This window comes from Corvus cornix, chromosome 12 (genome assembly GCF_000738735.6).
Source record: "Corvus cornix cornix isolate S_Up_H32 chromosome 12, ASM73873v5, whole genome shotgun sequence".
Classification (NCBI taxonomy): Eukaryota; Metazoa; Chordata; class Aves; order Passeriformes; family Corvidae; genus Corvus; species Corvus cornix.
In genome coordinates this window covers 13,585,835-13,604,977 of record NC_046342.1, presented here as the reverse complement: position 1 = coordinate 13,604,977, position 19,143 = coordinate 13,585,835, and the positions used below count along the sequence as shown (strand labels likewise).

General features: G+C 44.4%; 1 protein-coding gene across 31 annotated transcripts in view; it reads left to right on the top strand.

Annotated features, from left to right (window-relative positions):
- Positions 1 to 19,143, top strand: part of CADPS (calcium dependent secretion activator) — a 210,863-nt gene that overhangs the window by 55,369 nt on the left and 136,351 nt on the right. For all 31 annotated transcript variants that reach the window (XM_039558671.1, XM_039558670.1, XM_039558664.1 and 28 more), the window contains exon 4: positions 19,007 to 19,087. In XM_039558671.1, the coding sequence (XP_039414605.1) occupies positions 19,007 to 19,087 (81 nt within the window). The remainder of the gene's footprint in view (positions 1 to 19,006; positions 19,088 to 19,143) is intronic.

Below are 19,143 nucleotides of genomic sequence, written 5' to 3'. Positions count from 1 at the left end.
AGAAGAAATCACTTTGCACTGAAAAACCCAATGATCCCATGGAGTACGTTGCCACGTGCAGGGTAGTCCAGCCTCAAAACACCTGGTGGGTTTGCCCAAGGAGAAGCCAAGCCAAATGTTGCCCATCACAGGGGAGAGGGAGTGGTAGCTAAATGTGCTACATAAAAATTAAATGTTTACTGCTAATCTCTCCCCAAAAAATCAAAAAACAAACCAACATAAAATGCAGCTGCGATGGGCTGGAGTGCAGATTCTGAGTTGACTTCCATGGTGTCTGGTTCCAAGGATTCCAAAGGTGGAACTCGGCTCTCAAAATGCTGTCTTTATTTTGAGCAATCTCTCTTGCTTCCCTAACTTTGAATTCAGTGCAAGCCACTGTACATAAAAACCAATTTCTCACTGTGGAGAAACACTGTGGACTGTGTCTTATTAGGAAAGGAAAATGTCACTCCTCCTGTTTGTCTTTCCCTCAGCCAGAGATGATGAGCAGAAGACATGACAAAGAAATGACCCCACTGGCCCCTTTTGGAGAAAGTAATCTTGTTTTTTCTTTGAGCAGCATTTGTTCTCTGCAGTACACATTCCTGTCAATCAGCCTAGGAGGCCTTGGGAGACAGAAGGGGTGTTATCCAGACCTCTCTCTCTTTAAGCAAGGAACTGCTAGCTGCAAAAGAACCCATATGTGATGCTTATCTTAAGGAAGGCTGGAATACTTAATAAGACATAACTGATGCATGACCCTGCACTATGTTAATGCCTCTCTTTCTCTTCCTTTTAACTGGGAATACAATGCAGCTGTTAGAATTTATTTTTGCACATAGGTCTTTAAATCTAATTTGAATTCCACATGAAAATCTCAATGCTTTGCAGCACTTCAACCCTTGCTCATGTATTTTACCTTCCTGGGGAACTTTTAGTGCCTATCGCAAGAGCAAAATGGAAAGATACACAGTCATAGTTGCACATAGCAGGGGTTATACATGGTCATGCTGGCTTGTGCCAGAGCTCCAGGGTTTTCATTTCAGCACTCAATGTCTTGTCAGAGAGCCTGGACTGGTTCCCACTGAGCTGTGCTAGCCTAAGGTTACACACTATTCTTTTGGTTTTCTTTTTATCATGTTATATAGAGAGATCATTCTTCTGACATACATCATCCACTAAGGGAATATTTTGAAAGTTCTATATTAATATTTTACTACGTTTTCTCTAATCTTATTTCTGTAAGATGTGGTTTTCTCAGGGCTGCTTCTTTGCAGTCCATAATGTGTTCAGATTCCCAGAAAAGGAAATTATTTTAAAAAAAATTATTCACCGGTCCTTTCCTCCACTCCTGACATTTCATTCTTCAGGCCACCAGTGTTCCATGCAACTTGAGAAATCCTTCATGTCACAGCTTGGGATGTGATAGACAGTGTAATTTTAGTTCAGAAGTAACTTTGGGAGTTGGATGGATCAGGCCATAGTAAGTACTTCATGAATATAAAATTCAGCTGGGTTAATCTTCCAGTTTTCATCTAAAAAGTACCAAATTAAAAAGAGAATAGGTATATTTCTTAACAGAAATGAGATGCCAAGAATTTTCTTCAAAAGGATATCAAAGTAGGCACATATTTGTTCCCACTGAGCTGACTATAAATTGGGAAATGATCAACAAAATAGATTTCACGCATTTCAAAGGCTCAGCCTCAATATCCCTAACTTATGTAAGCTGCTCCTTACTTCCATTTCAGTGCAGAGTTTTCATATTCAATATACTACATTTTTTCTGGAACTTCTGATTCTGTTCATGTTTTGTGAGAAATTAAGAGTGCAAGTTCAGTAGGGAATTGGATTCAACACAACTTCAAATACAGCTTCTCATGTATTTAAAAGGCCTACAGTAGCCTCAAATAATGTAAAAACTGTGCTGGCCTCCATGGCACAGATGTTGTATAATGCAGGGAGGTAGTGATGTTTCCTAACAGCAGTGATCTGTGCTTGTGTTTTTCAAGTGTTGTATCCAGTGTTTGGTCCAGTTCTTTTATCTCTGACAGAGAACAGTCAGAAGATGGGGAAGTGATGGCACAGTATTATTTGTCAAGTATTTGTCATTAAGTCTTTGTAGAAACATAGTTGCAACAAGAGGGAAAAAACCAATTGCATCCCTTTAACAAAGAGAATGGTGTAGAAGCCAGGGTACCTTGAGATTTATGGCAATACTGAGCTGATGTACCCCACATGAAAAGACTTAGGAGGCTTGAGAGAGAGACATAAACCTCTGAAGCAGCTCAAATCAGACTTCAGGGCCATGGGTGTTTTGCTGTTGAGCTGGAGGCTGTAGATGTTAGACAGGGAAGTGAGCAGAGTTTCCCAAGAGCTCTGTATGTGAGCACTGAGTGCTGGTGGCTCAGGAGAGCACAATGTGGGGTGGATGTTGGAGTCTGAACCCTATTGTGCCACAACCACAGCCATATTCCAGCATGCTGTGTGCTCCTGGGCATTGGTGGAACCAGGCTGCCTGCTTGTGTGTTCAGGCTTGAGCCTTAAGCATTCCTCAGACATGCAGAGGAGGAGACAGCTAAAATTACAGGCATTTCCCACAATAAATGAGCAAAAGAGCAAACGCATAATTTTACTGTCCTCTTCTGAATGTGCTGCATGGGGCATGATGTTTGCAGTGAAAAAAGGTGCTGGGGAGGGAGCAGGCACAGTGACAGATAGTGACCACAGGTAAGGCACCCAGGCTTTGCCCAACAGCCTGTTGAGTTTTGGTTAAGTACCTGCTCATTCTCATGTGTGCAGCTTCTTTCTGCATCGTGCCTGACTGCTGCCTGTGTGTGCAGCTGTACTGGCAGCAGCAGCAAAACTGCAGATCTCCAGTCATTAGTCCACAGGAAGGGAAACTGGGCAAGGTCTACATTGATGGTATTTTGCTCCAGGTATCAACAGAAAAATGTAAAACGTAGGGCACAGAAAGCAAAATATTAGGTCACCAATAGAGGTGGGAGATCTTGGAAGATAACACAAACTGCAGTGGGATGCTGGAGAAGTGTAAGGTTTTACTCCTTGGCTGTTCCTTAGCAGAAGGAACATCATTGAAGAGTTCCCTTTTTCCCAGGCTGGAGACCATGAGTTGTTGTCTTCTGTGGAGAGTTTTGCTAAACTTAACCATCTTCTTTTGTGACCTAGTTAAGTCCAAAACTGACAGGGAGCAAGCCTTTTTAGTGTTTTAAATGATAAAATTCTAATAGTAGAGTAATTAAATGGTCTCATGTTTCTTCTCAACACCATTCATTTATTCTGCTGATATTTCTGCCAGTTTGTTGGAGAGCTCATGTTGTGCAACATCGGTGGAAGGAGCTGCAGGCATGTGTTTGGCTGCCATTGCCAGGAGTCTTGTGCATCCATGTGCAGAACAAAGACCAGGACTGACAAAATACCTGCAAAAAAGAGATGTTCATAGAGAAATTATTGACACAATAATTTTATTAAGTTCCATGATGCCTGTTAGGTCTAATGAAAATGTCATTTACCAAGTGTAGCATTTTATTTTGTATTTTAAAATCACAGTAAAACCCAGTGCTCTTTATTTCTGATGCAGGGTGTAATATCAGCAGCAGTTCCTCATCATTGTACTCACCATCCCTTCATAGCTTGAAGTCTTATTCCCTTCCCATGCATATCCAAATTCTCACTATCTACACAGGGAGATAGTGATAAGTCAAGGGGGGGGGGGTGTGGGAGGCAGCAATTTTAAAGTAAAATAGGAGAGCTTTAGATTAGATATTAGGAAGAAATTCTTCACTGTGAGGGTGGTTACACACTGGCACAAGTTGCCCAGAGAAGCTGTGGATCCCCCATCCCTGAAGTTTTCAAGGCCAGGTTGGATGGGGCTTGAAGCCACCTAGTCTAGTGAAGGTGTCCCTGCCCATGGCAAGAAGGGTTGGAAAAAATGGTCTTTAAGTTCCCTTTCAACCCAAACCATTCTATGATTCTGTATTTCTATGAAAAATGTAAAATATCAAGTAGTCTTTTTCATTCACCTTCTAAGTCTGCTCTTCATTGACCTTTCTGCTTGTGGATTTTCTCTTTATTTGCCCTTTTTCTCCAAAACAGTGGATTTTGTCTGGGAACAGTTGTGCTCAGATGGTTAAGTATCAATTGAGTGTAAATTAGCTGAAGGAGCTGTGGCTGCCACTGTCAAAATGATTCCAAAATTACTTTGTGTGGGAGAGTGATGGTCAGGTCAGACAAGAGAAGCATGGTTTGGGTCTGCTTGTGGGGAATGGAGTTAGAGGGGATAATGTCAGTTAGATTAATAGAAGAGCAATGCACTCTTAAATACTGGCTTATATGCTGTCAGAGATCCTTCAGGTTGCAGTGGCCCCTCGTGAGGGTGCAGCAGCAGCAGTATTTGGGGAAGGGTCTGTTTCCCATGAACATCTGCAGTATTTGAGATGAGGAACACATGGGTTTTTTGAGGCAGGTCCAACAGCTTTCCTCTGGGAAGTCCCTGCTGACAGTATGGTCCTTAGCAAAGCAAGAGGAGAAAACTGGACATAGGTTTTGCTATTGGTTTGGCTCATTGATGAGCTGCTGCTCTCCCCAGGGGTACCAGCTGCAGCCCTACTGCTCCCCCAGCCCTGTCTGATCAGTGCTGGGAGGTGACTCTGCTCCTGACATGTGCAGTCCTTTGCCTGGCTGTGTAATTCCTGATGCCCTTTATTACCACTTAACGCAGGCAATTATTCAGGGTCACTGATTGGCCAATTTGTTCTGGCTTTATGTATGGCAACTGCAAAACAGCTGAGGATGCCTGGCAGCCAATAGAAGTTTTATTTCTGTCGATTAAAATAGCCAAATATATGTTCAATGAGATAATTTGGATCATTGCACTTTCCTATCATAATGCCAGTTGCAGTTTCATCCAGTGTATGGATAAAAACATAAGCAGCATCAATGAAAAAAATAATATCTATTTCTATCCTAAACATACGAGTAGAAATGCTGGCATTGTAACATCAGAGTATGAGCCTGATCTGAGCTTTGTCATTAGTCATCCTGGGAATACCTGGTGTGTTTCAAAATAAGAGTGATTTTTCTGGCTGACGAGAATCAACATACATTTCGTTAACCCAGATCAGTGGTTATCACCATCACGAGAAGCACCATGTGCACCACTGCAAGTCAGGAACTCCCCCTGGTATCTCTGTCTTATATTTTGTCTCATCTGCAGTCGGGGTAGCAATAGAGCAGGGGATAATGGAGGGAAGGACAGTGCAGTGTGCAAGGGCAGGAGAGCAAGCACATCTGTCTCCCTAAGACATCATGCCATACCAGCGTGCCACAGCAGAAGGGAATCTCTCTCTCCACTGTTGCGTGAAATTACTCAATGCCAGGTATCAGTCAAAAGTAAATCTCTCCTGTTCAAAGACAAAGAGTTCATAAGAATCCTTAATAGGGAAACTCTACCCGTGCAGAGGCTGCTGGGAAGGGGTGTGCCAGGGTGCAGGGGAGCAGAGGAAAAGAAAAATGGGTCAAACAAAGTTCTGCTGAAAAAGGAGTAAATGCTCATTGATAGCACGAAATCGGATATGACTGTAAACTCTGCTGACATGAATTGGCCTATGCCAATGTCATCCCTGGAGAAGGGAAGGGCAGCTGACAGCAAGTAACAGCAAGGGATGGTCTCAGAAAAATTCACCAAGCAAACCAGAGTTCAGCTTGGAACAGGAGCATTCCCTTTCAAGAATGTCATTAGCTGTCTGCTGCAGGCTGCAATGATTCCTGCCTTAAGATGAAGCAAAACCCATCTCTCTGGTCTGATGGTAGTGATCTGTGTGGAGAGCTTTTCCAGCTGCTCTGGGATGCTCTGGAAAACCCTGGGGAGGGTGTGTGGACACAGCTGAACTGGATATGGGGCCAGTCCCACCTTGCTATGGCAGTTTGCCTGCACTGTTTTCCAGCATCTGAAACCACTGTGCTACCTTTCCTTTTCTCAGGATGCAAGCCTGTAACCTTCAAGAGAGCCTCTAGCACAATTTAGAGGAAAGTCAGCTCCTTTTTTTTATCCATACTCCCCCTTTTTTCTTTCTTTTTTTCTTCTGCTTCAAAAGAGGCTCTGGAGAGGACTTAAAGGTAGAACAAGCAATGAGGAAGTACAAGCTGTCATAAGTAATGTTAAAGCAAGAGTCATACTTGCAGTAAGGTAGCAAGGTGCCTGAGAAGGTGGTGACAGAGTTGTGAAAGATTTTCAAATCTTGTGTCTGATTGATGCCTTGTGGGCTTCAGCTAAGGATTCTCAGGGCATTGGTAGGCAAGGAAAACAGGATGCAGCCACAGCCTCAGTGGGTGTGCTGAGGTCTCCAGCCATGGTTCCAAGGCTTTGGCATGTGTGAAGATACCCCAGGAAACATTGTGAGAAACTGTTGTCTTTCTATAGGGCAGAAAAAAAATCTCTCCTTTATCCCAATCTGGGATCTGTACTATAAAAATATGTTGGAAAGGTCTTGAGAGTTATGTGGAGGGATAAGGAAGAACTAGAAGTTTGACTTACCTGGAGAAATGGTCAAAGTAATTTTTTTGCAAATGTACTGGAGCAATGTTTAACTGCACATGTACAGGAGCAGTAAAACTGGGATCAAAGCAGTTACTCTTGGCTGCCACTGATAGTCGGGGTTGGGAGAACTGGGCAAAGGTTGTGACAGCCTTTCTCTCACCTGAAGGACACATTGGATGTTTTTCTATCAGATACGCTTTAAGTTTAAATGGAGGGTTGGGCCTTAACAGAGCAACTGTAGGCTGAATTTTTAGTATGAGTGTACAGGAGATTGCACAGGATGGGGCAAGTGGTTAATTTTGGGCTGGGAGTCCATCCCATGGCTGGGCAGGGTTTGGACACCATGAAAGTGTTATTGCTGAATATAGAATCAGTTATTTAACTGAACTTTGTCTAGCCTGGTTATTTCATGTTAGTCTACAATGAAAGTTGTGGTGGGCTCTGAAAAACAGTCTTGCAGCCAGGCAGATTGGAGCTGTTCCCTGGCCACCTGCAGCCAAAAGCCTTTGCTATGGAACTGCCGGTTTTAGGAATCAGGGCTGGCATGCATGGAGCACTCAGTGCTGCATGATAGTGAGGATGAGGTGATGGCAGATGAGGGGACACTGCTTTGCCAGATGAAGTTTGTTACAAATTCCCATCTGCTCAGAAGCAGAAGCTATAAGGTTTGTGCTGTACAAGTAATTATTTGTTATACATTTTTAAACATGAAGTCTAGTCCAAACGGCAAATATATTCAGTGTGTGTCATTGTGCAGTTAAGAAGGCTGCCAGCAGCATAAACCAGAATAACTCTGTGTGGTGATCAGGCTGAGATGGGATTTTCTGCTTTGCCCATTTTTTCCTCCCCACGCTTGGGTACTCGTTATCTTAGCTGGGCTCCTGCTCGTATGAGCCAGCATCTTGCAGAGCCAGCTGCTTTGTCACCCCCTCCATTCATTTTTCCTGTGATGGAAAGCGCATCTGGCACAGCTGGGAGGTGTTTGGCTGGGTGTGAAAATGGCTCTGGAAAAAATGGAACAGGATTGCTGTTTTTTCTCCCAGTGGAATATGGAAGAGGCAATCTTACATCTCTTAATTTTCAGCAAATTCACGCTGTGGAGTGAACCTGCACATGGTTTATAATGTAGGCACATTTGGGCTGAATGAAGCATTTTTCCAGATTTTTAAGGAACTGGTTGAATTGTTTCAGCAATGTTTCACCCTCCACTCTAAATTCCACTAAAAAAGAGTGGGAGAATGGATTTAAGATGGATCTGAGCATTTTAGAAACAGGAAAGCTTAGGTTTTTAAGGTTGCAGAAAAATGTAGGGAGGAAAACTGTCTGAAAATGAATGCTTTTAGACAGGGTGGGATCTGTTGTGGATTTTGCTCAGCCTGTGAGCCAAAGGATTTTGTTATTCCCTCAGCTCTCATGCAAGGTCGCAGCATGATCCTCAGCTGATTCCTTTGCACGTGTGAAGCAGCACAGGCAGGTACCAGAGCATTTCCCAGATGTGCTGGTTTCCAGCAAGAGCTCCCTTGTTTTCATCACCTTTCTTAATAGCTTTCTTAGCATTTGGGCCATCAGTCCTGTTGGAGCCTGCTTTTCCCTGTTGTTTTTCCCTATAACTCCACTGGAGAAAGAGTGGGATACAGAGGGTATGCAGCAATCTGACCCCATGGGTTGCACACGTGCATTATTTTTTTCTACTGCCCTGAGCACTGCTCTCTTGCCCTTGATTTCCATAGATCTCTTTGATTAATAATAAGAAACAGAGGGGAAAGGTTTCAGCTGTAGGTTCCATATGTATATATTCCCATGGGTTTATTGCTGGCAACATCTGGTGATACCTTCATTTGAAGTAAGAGGGTGGTTCTAGCAGTGCAGTTTTGATCAGGTTACAGAGCAGAATGCAAAAAAAAAGCTGAATTCCATGAGAATGCTTCAAGTTGTGGCTTTTCTCTTTAATCTCTTCATTGATGTTTTTCCTAATTTCTAAAAAGAACTGCAGCAGTTGGCTGAGATGAACAGGTACTGGTGCTGCAGACCTACAGTCATGGTTGCACTCTGTCTCACATCTGGATTCCAGCTGTATATTTTGCACTGCTCTCTTACATGTCTTTTCTGCATGTAGAGTACATTGTCCTCAGTGAAAGATTAAAGGGAAGATTGAGGGTAGACCCAGATGAAATGGGATCAGAGAGCAGGTTATCACCTTATTTTTGCAGCATGCTGCCATCCAGAAAGCACCGAGGGACTTCAACAATAGCAGAGACTGTAATGCCATACTCTGAGTGTCCAGTATATTTTCCCTAACTCTCTAAGCAAAAGTCTTCTGCCCTGCCAACAATTTCCAAGGAAAGAGGTCACGCCTTGCTGAATGTAGTTCAAAATAAACCACATTTCCTCTGAAAGCAGGAGATGACAGTGTTTCTGGCAAAGGAGCTGTCTGGAAGAGTCACTGTGCAGCTACACTGGGGCCTGACCCACCACCCAGCATATATCCCATCCATAATCTTTTGTTCATGTAACTCTGCTGCACAGGACCGTGCCATCTCCCCTGGCATTCCAGCCCTCTCTGTCAGGCTGTCCCTGGGGTTCAAGGGTGGTGGGTACTGTTTCCTCTTCTCCAGTTGTATTGCATCCTGGCATGTGCCAAGGCTGAGGTAGTCCTGCCTGAGTTGGGATGAATGTGTTGGGAAATTAGTGTTTTACCAGGCTTTAAATACAAAGAATAATTAGTTAAGCAGTGTTAAAAAGAGCTCTCCACCCAATGGGATGGAAGAGCTCTGTCTGGAGGTTCTATCCCTACTGAGCTCTAGAGAGGCAGAGTGGGACTGGGGGAAGGAAGGTGTTCCTGCTGTCATGAACACAGTGCAAGACCATCAGGATGACACTGGTCTGTTTTCTGCCCAGGTCCCCCCATCTGCAGGTTGCTGGGGTCCTTGTCACACACAGCTCCTGCAGAGAGCCTGGGAGCATGGGGCTGCAGGCACTGCTCCTAAATGCTCCACAGCAGCCTGGCTTCATCCTCCATATCGTGGTGGCCAGGGCTCAGGGTTGGGGGGGGCAGGGGCAGCCTTGGCCAGGGGAGTAGGGGGGACCGATGGACACCTTGGGGTGGTGAAGAGATGGACACCTCATCCCTCTGCTCCAGCTGGAGCAGGTTGTAGGCAAACAACTCTCCTGCACACACTGGGACAGCAGAGCAGCTTGAAAGCTTCACATAATAATATTTCACATGGAGAAGGCTGTTAATGATGGGATGTGACTGACTGCCTTTTTCTGTTGCTGCTGTATTAGCTGTACTTAAATCAGCTTACACTAACTGCAGTTATATTTAATGTTCTCTGTCTACACAGCTGAATTTTTAGATTGTTAATTTTCAATTGCAAATTGTTGAATTATGTCTGAACTTTTCATAAATATTTGGAACATGAGTTAATATTTTCTATTACATGCGATACATGGTCTGGAAAAAACTAATTGTTCTTAGTGCTGTGCACTGGGTCTGCCAGTGCCCTCAGAGCCTTGATGCTCTCTTATCTGCAGGTTCTTGCCTTCATAGCTGATGTGACAGAAATTGAGGTCTGTAGCTGGTACTCTGTGTATGTCATGGTCAGGAAAGCCATTTAGGATTCATTTGGCTCCCTGACAAGAAGAAAAGGAAATGTTTATTGTCCACAGTGTGGTAACATGATGAGGACTGGATGCTCATGACACTACATGTGTGTATTATTGCTGTGGTCCCAGAGCCTGCTCTGAACAGCAATATGAGATCTGGAAGGCAATGGTTCTAAGACTAGGAGGAATTTTTAGGGTCTTCAAGCCCCAGGGCCCCAAAAGCTCATCCCTGTTTGCCCATCCTTCCCTACCCAGACAGGACTGCATACAGGGCCACGGTTTGAGCTGATGGGAGTAAAGCCAGTGCAGGCCTAGAAGCAGCAGTGCCATGCTCTGTGCAGAGGGAGCTGGGCTGTCCAGCTACATGGCAGGAGCTGCTGCTGCCAGGCTGTAACATCATATTCTGTAATTGTTATAGTATCTGTACACAGAAATAATTTATCATACATTTAATACGGACAAATAACAGCATTTTCTATATTGTGTAGATAGTTTGCTGGGGTGACTGTCCCCACCAGTAAGGGGATGAGGATGGTGCACTACTCCATGGGAGGACTTGCCCCACCTGCTAAGCTCTCCCCACATATGGTACCTTGTGCTGTATTCCTCCTCCTCTCATCTTATGGACTTGCTGCTTTCAAAGCATCACATTTTTGCTCCATGTGTTTGTTTTTCCATAGCTGTGCCTCTTGCTGCTTTTCTGTGCCTCCTTCAATTCTTCTCACATCCTTGATCCTTAATGCAGGTGCCAGAGCATCTTGCAAGGGTATTACATGAGGTTAGATCCCACATGATAGCTTGCAGCTCCACCTGACCCTTCTCAGAGATGCCAGACATCCACTGTGTGCCACTGGTTCTTCAGGGGCAGAATAGGTCCTGTTGGAGGGGATCAGGCAGTAAGAGAGGTGGCAGATGTTCCCAATTAGTGAAGCTAGGATTCCAATCCATACTTCTTGTGATTTTTTTTTTTCATATTGTTGAATGCTAATTATTTTTAAAAGAGGTGAGTTTTCTGAAATGCAATGATATGATTAGATAGGATTGATATGGCTAAGGATTGATACTGCTTCTGTTCAAAACCAGGAGATTCTCTCTAAGGTAAACTTCTCTGAAACCTTTGAATGACTCAGAGCACAGATGTTTGGGCACTACTCTAAGAAAAGTGAGGAATTTACCGTTAAATTAGCATAATATAGTGATTTAGCATAGCAATACTGATTGTTTATTAATCATTAATAGTTGTTATGTATTGATCAAAGGGACTTAGAGATGCGATGTTTCTGCTGTGGATTTTGATAAGCTGATACCAATTAGTGAGCAGAATATTTGACTAAAATAGCTGGATCTGCAGTGGAAGGCGGTTCCCTTCCAGTTCTCTGTTGCTGTAGCAAGGGGATCTGACGGTGACCTATACAGAGACTTCTGGAGAAGTGTGATCCTACTCACAGGTGGGACTAGCAGCTTCAGCTCCCACCTCTACCGTAGGATGCCCCACTGAGAACATGTAGCAACCTCTTTATGTGATGGAAATTTGCTGCCTAGAGGCTTAATTCTCCTGACTGCTTTCTCCCTGACCTCATGGGAAAGTTTGCTGCATCAAACCAGCGTGAAAGACATCAGCCTGTTCAGGAGGTTGGTCTTTTTAGATCTCTGGCTGTGATAAATCTAAGCTTCACAAATACAAAAATGAACTGTAACAAGCAGGACTGCAATGTTTGCTATCTTAGTCCTTGAAAAAGTGGGAGCCATAACCTTCTCTTTACATTCCCTCTCCCTTGTTTTCTGCTGATTTAGCATATAGTAGAACCAAAACCTTGCTGTTTCATGGCCAGTTTTTTCTTTGCCAGTTTTTTGCTCAGAGCTTTCTGCAGAAAAACAATTATTGCACAGACACCATTGGAGATGTTCCCACATCTTATTCCATCACATTTAATCCTGCTAAGTGTCAGGGTACTGCAGCTTTGCTGGACTAGGTCCTCATGCGACTTGCTTTAGCTCCAAAAGCCAAAGCCCATTTTGAATTAAGTGATGAATGTGTCTACCATTAAGCTTTTAATCAATGATGAGGATTTGAGGATATGTAGATCCTTCTCCAGTGATGATTGGGATGAATTAATTACAGCTAATTCTAGCTGTAAAACTTACTTGGAACTCAATAGTAGTTTATTGCCATGTTTAGGAAATTCAGGTGATTCTCTTTGCATTAACTGATGTGAAATTCAACATATGTTAAGCTATAAGGAAACACAAGCAAGCTAAATGTAGTGCTGTATCTCAGGCAGCCTCAGCCAGCCAGTGCTCCAGTTTCTTTCATGGTGCCATTGCTCAGTGTATGCTGCCTGCATGCCTTCAAGCATCCTTATGCAATGCCATAAGAAGAGGGTATTAAGGCATGCTCAGAGGTCAGAGCCTCTGGACAGCTTTAGTTTTCAATCCCTTTCAGTGTCATACACCGCACACAGATGATCTTGCAGAGGGATTTGCAGGGTTCAGAAGTTCTCTGGCCACAGATGGAAAGGACATGCCTTCCAAGTGAATGTGCTCTGCTATCCCTTTTCTTAACAGCTTGCAAAACATTTGCAATGTAGGCAGCACTTTTTTCTTCCCCTTCCTGTTTTGCTGAATCTGATTTCTCATTTACTTTATCATTGCACATAAATCTGGAATTATCTTTGCACAACCTGCTGGAAAGATGCATGCTGTGTTTTCCTGTTCAGCTTTCCTCAACCTCATGGTGCAGCCTTGTGAAGCTGTGGAGAGGTGTGGTGGTAGGCAGGTTGGGAACCGAGAGGGCATGGAGAGATAGCATCTTTTCCTGCATAGGATCCATGCCTGGCACCTGCCTGCCCTTGCCACAGCACCAGCTCATGCTGGGTGATCCATCAGCACTCTGCAGATTAGCAGTGAGTACCCATGGGTGCTGCTGCCAGCAGCAAAGAGGGCGTGAGAAACCTCTGCCTGCATGTGCCACGAGAGCTGCTCTGGTGGAAAATCATCTCAGTTCATGGGATAAACAGCTATCTAAGACAGCACTCAGACCACAGTGAATCCAAGGGTGGATCTCTTGACCTCACCTGGTGAAGCAGCGTGGTCCCAGCATCCACAGGTGGATGTGATGGGTGGGAGCCTGTGCAGCCCCGGTGAATGCTGAGGCACAGAGGTTTATTGCAGCACTCTGAGATTCACATTGAGGCGGGGAGAGGCTGCTCTACATTCCAGGGAATGTTTTCATTCAAATGATGAATCTAGTGCAACCCTAAAGTTTGTGTAGCATGAAATAAGATTTCTCTTTAAGAGAGAAGCACCAGCCCTTACTGAATTATCCAAGTCCTTTCTATTGTTTTAAACCACCCTCACAGGACCTCCTGAGTGCTCTCATGCAGAAGTCGTTCATTAGATAACCTAGGAGTTTGCTGGGATAGTAGGAGCCAGCACCTATCCACAGCAAACAGCAACTGTGCAGCCCTTACTGAATCCCTGCAGCATAGCCTGTTTTACTGACACATGAGCAAAATGATGTAGTCTCCTCCCCAGGGGAGGGGGTTTGTCGCATTTTGGGGTGCTGGAACCCTAGGGTTGTGTGAGGAGCTAGGGCTTATGGGAGGGAAAAAGGAAATTTTGATGAGTTAATAGGCACAGATTCCTTGAATTGAGGTGAACTTTACATTGTACTAGAAAGATTTTGCATGACTGAACCTAAAAGACTGATTTGGGGAGCTCTGATTGGCCAGAGGAGAAGTAGCCTTGGGCATCGGTGCTGTGCAGTGGCACCAGGAGAGCAGTCCCCTGGGATGCTGGGGGATCATATGGCGCTGCAATCCTAAGAAGACGGTGGAGAAGACGTGTTCTGCTGGTCCCTCCAGGTCTTCCAAAATCCTCTCTCGAACTGTTGGAGTGACAGTTGTTGAATCCACAGTTGGGCTGTGCAGATGCTGCTGTGGTTGCTGATGCAGGGAGGTCAACCCCCTGTGTCAACCTTCCCCCCCTCACATGGGGAAGCTGTCCTTGCTTCTGTTTCCGTGCTCCTGTTTCAGATCCCAAGGCAGCCAGTGGTCTGTGGGTTGCAGTTTGCTGCTCAGAGGGTGAGTATGTTGCCCATGACATTAGCGACTTACCCTTCTGAGGCAGCTTAGCATCATTCATGTTCCCAGTTTAAAGGGAAGTCAGAATCCCACCTGTGGGAAGAGGGAGTGTTCAGATCCTCCTCCACTTTCTGCTTCAGACTTGTGGGAGGAGGTTGGGGCCTTGAGCACCAGACTGCTGCCCTCCCACTGCCCCTGGCTGCTGGTAGACAGGAGTATTTACCATTAGTGGGAAAAGGATGCTACAGAGCAGTCTGTGACAATGACATGGAGCATATGTGTGCCACATGGTGCCACTCTGTCCTGCCTCACGGCGCTTTATCTCCTAAAACAGCAGTTTTGTGGTAAGAAACCAAGGGCATCCCTGCAATGAGTCACTTTGAGGGCCATGTTTCTTTCAGTTGAAGCACTCCAAGATGCTGATGCCACAAGTTGTGAGTACTCCTGGACTGACAGATTAATCATTAATTGATGTGGCTTATGAAATTTTCAGTGTTTTCTCATACTGTGCATCACAAAGTGAAACCATCTTTTATGAGACACAGATCTCTCCTAAAGAGCTATATCAAAGCTGCAAAATTGTCACCCATATTGTGATCTTGTTCAGCCTTCACCACAAGCATGTTTGCTTTGAAATACTTAACCATTTGCTGAGCTACAGAGCTCCCAACATGTTAAAGGATGAGTGCCTTGAAACTTTGAGGCACTTGACACCTATAACCATGCACAGCACATGCATTTGGTCACACTAATTATTTTGGCAGGACTTAAGCCAGGCTTAGGAAGAACATGAGTGGGTAATGGCTTTTGTCTTAGTTCTCCAGCCACGGAAAATAATTCACGAAGTGGCATTTTCAGACCCCCCCAGCTGCATGGTGGTGTGCTGAACACAGGGATAGAGAAGATTAATATTGGGGATCCGTCAGAGTGCCCCCAGCCATGACAGTCCCTGCTTGGCAGCAGCCCACCTGATCATCCATTCTTGGGTGCCAATACTGCTATGGAGGAAAACCAACACAAGCAGTAGCTGAACATTTCATAGAGACCTGGACTAAATGCTTTTCTTTCCAGAAGAATAAAAACCCGGTGTGTTTACGTTCCCAATGCAGCATAAAGCAGGTTGCTGCAGCTCAGCATTTGTCCTGCCAGAGCATTTAGAATGTATTTTTCCAGAACCCCGTTGCAAATGGCTGGTCCTCTGCAGGAGCCTGTGTCATGGGTGGGCCACTTAATCCACCCCCACATTGTAACCTTTCTCATGGGATGGGAGATGCCCTGGGACAGGCTACAGTTACACTTCAGGAAAGGGGATGTTGTGACATCTGCTGCCTTTGCTGAGAAGCAGGGATCAGCATTAGCAGCGGCTGGCAGGGAGGGCTTAAACTGTTAAATGGTCCTGGTGGTTTCTGGCTGGTGCTGATGGCAGTTACACCAACAATACCTGTCATGTCCACAGCGTAAATGCCAGGCCTTGAAGGTTGTATTTGTATGTTGCACACTGTCATTATAAACCCTCTTAGCTTATACCGATGTTATTTCGTTACACACCCCGGTAGTTTGCAACGTTATTCCCAGCAGTGCTGAGCTCAGAGCGTGGGTTTAGCTCCTGTGTTATTTTTCACTCCCTGTGTCTGTTGGGACCATGCCCCATCAATCTGTGTTTTGTGGAACAGCTGAATCCGCTGTACCCTTACCAACTGGCCAAGGGCTGTGTACAGCATGTCACTTGTGCCACCAGCATCATCCCCAGACTTGGAGGGTTGGTCTCATCTGCAGCCCTCTCACTGTGGTCAATGGCAAGAGAGCTGTGCCCTGCTCAGTCCCCAGGCAGGTGGATGGATCTGAGGTGTGAATCCGAGCCAAACTTCTCTGTGCACAGCAAAGAAGGAAAGAGGAGGGCAGCCTGGGCTGCTCCAGTGGCTCGTTTGGAGCCATGGCAGTGATTGTAAATGGTTTGGCTTTAAGCTGTGAAAAGCCGAAGCTGGAGCTTTCAATAGAAACACTAAATAAAACACTTGGACTCCAAAAACATGGGGGTTTAAAATCCCCTAATATCATTCATGTCCTTGCACTGCCTTTGGCATTTCCTGGTATAAGTGGAAGTGAGCCTGGGCTCTTGGCTTTAAAAACTACAAAGCTCAGGCTGGGTGATGTGCAGATCTCTGATGCAGCAAACACTTCAGATGTGGGTTTCGTAGGTGCCTGTGCATCTTGTTGAAGATCTTACAGCCTAATTAGGCTGGTTGGTTTGTGTCTGCTTCTGCCTTTCAGAGATGTAGAGGGATTATCTCCCATCCTTTTGGGATAACAGGAGGAAAATTCTCTCAGTGAGATTGTTTCAGGGGGATGGAAGCAAAGGATTGCTTCAGCAGGCCAGCAACTGGTTCTTACTGCAATCAAAACTGTCAAGTTCTCATGAGGAACATTTTAAACCCATTTCTCTTATTTACTAGTGCCCACTGAAAATTATTCCTTATTAACAGTTTATGTGTAAAAAAACCTGTCTTATTGCAAGGTCCTTTTCTTGCAATTGAACCCTCACCAGGGGTTAGAGTAGACACCTGCCCTGCAATGCCTGCAGTGATAGGCTGGCTGCAGTGCTGGTCAGTTTTGGGTTCCACTTCAAACCTAATCTACATATAGTTTTTAATTTTTATTCTTTTGCTTTAACAACTGTTACACCAATGTAGATAATCTCTGCAGGGCAGGCAGAGAGAACTAATGTGGTTGTGGGTAGACATATGAAAACGTCTAATTTACCAGCAGGCAGTTGGGTAATGATCAGTTGAGAATTGCAAATTATGTACATCATGTATTTGTGGCACACTGCTGAAGAAAAGCCTAGTGCATATGACAAATCATATATATACTGAAATTTATAATACTTTTCACATTTAATTGACTGGGGCAACCTTATGATTTATATCTTTGCTTTATTCACAGCACACCCATAACATAGTCATAATGCAGAATGAAACTAATTCAGTTTCTCTTTGACTTTTTGAATCATTTATGTATTTGGCTGTCAAGTACTTAAATATAAAGTGGGCATGCATATGGCAGATAATAAATAGCTGATCCTCTAGTTAAGAAATTGAGTTTTAATGATATTAAGGTCTGTGTTGCCTTACTTGGTCTTGCTTAAATGGCATGCCTCACATTTGCACCTTGCCTTATTTCACAAGTGAAGTATATTTTATGGGCACCAGCATTACTCTCTTAATGGCCCTATATAGAGTTATGACTGTGTAAAATGTACTCTGCTCGCTTTGATGGCAGCAGGAGCCTTTCTCAGGCACAGGAGTCCTTCCCAGGTACAGGAGGAGACAGTGGCTGAGCTGTTGGGCTGCTGCTCTTAGTCACAAGAGATCTGCTGGAAGGTGCCAGGAGGACAGGCAGGGGCTGTCTCATTAGTACCATTCTGTAGACAACAAGAAGAAAATGTTATTTTGGCTACTAATACTATGATTGCTTTCCCAAAGATCAGCTTTTGTCATGGAGCTATCATGCAGAGTCATTGAAAATACACCCTGGAAATATTTTTTGTTTCTTTTAAATACCAGGTTACTTGGCTTGGCATCACTACTTAATCTTGGGAAGCACAGCCCTGGAAAGGAATACCTTACCCACTCAACCACAGCCACAGAGACTCTTTAGGTTGCTTGTTGGCTCCTAAGAAAAATAATCTTCTGCAGTCAGGTCTTTCCTTGACACCTGTAGCACCACTGAAAAACATCTGCACAATCAAGATAGTGCAGAAAGCGTGAGGCAGTTTATTATCATACTGCAAAATTAACCCTCCTCCACAGCAGCATCCTCAATTTCTAAATTTAGCTCCTGAGTTATTTTAGGTAGTATGTGATTAACCTCAATTACTGTAGCTCAGATAGAATTCAAATAATACCCCCTCTTTCAGAGTTGCAAAGAAATGGAAATCTAGGTCTGTACATTTTCTACCCTTAATGAAGCAGCTTCGCGAGGTGCTTCCACACTGGTACAGGATAGTTGTGAGCTACATTTGTTCATGGAGAAATTAACAGGGGCAGCTGATCCTGAAAAGGTGCTGCTAATCCATGGCTCTGTACTGGTGCTCGGATCAGGAATGTAAAGATGAACCACACCAGCAGGTTACATCGTGCAGCTGATGTGAATGAAACCACTGAAGCTTCAATGGATTTGGATCACAGTCAGGACACGTTGTAGTTTTCCTGAATTAAATCCGTAACAAAGGCTTTCAAAAGCTAATCAAAAATACACTTTCCGTCAATCTCAGCCATAGTCAATATTAGCTCTCTGGAAAATCAATGGTGAAGCAATGTGCAGAAATAACACCTGCACATGTGTGGATCTGCATGAGCATGTGTGAGAGAGGCAAGGGATGTGGAGGCAGACAGATGAGGAGATGCCATGGAAAGTGGTGGGTCAGGGGCAAAGTGGTGTTTCAGCTGATCCAACAGATGAGTTCATTATTCACCAGGCTGAGAATCAGAACTTTTGTCATCATTGTAGTTGTAACTTTCCAGACTACACTGCACCAGACCACCTCAGGGGGAGGATGTTCAGCCCCAGGAGGCAGCTGGGCAGGCATCAAAAACTGTGTGTTTTGGTTTGGTGAACATTGTGTTTGTCCTTTGTGGGGGCTTCTGTTCCAGAATGTGGCCCCTCACCACTTACTCTATCAACAATGTAGCACAGGTGATCAGCCTGAAGAACTGAACTGCTCCTAAAGGTGCTGCACTTGTTAATTTTTCACCTTGATTTGCCTTTTGTTTTTGTACAGCTGGACAACCCTGATGAGCAAGCAGCGCAGATCAGACGCGAGTTAGATGGACGTCTCCAAATGGCAGAACAAATTGCCAAGGTAAAAAAAAAGTCCACTGTTACTAATAACCTCTTCATTTAGGAGTGTACAAGGAG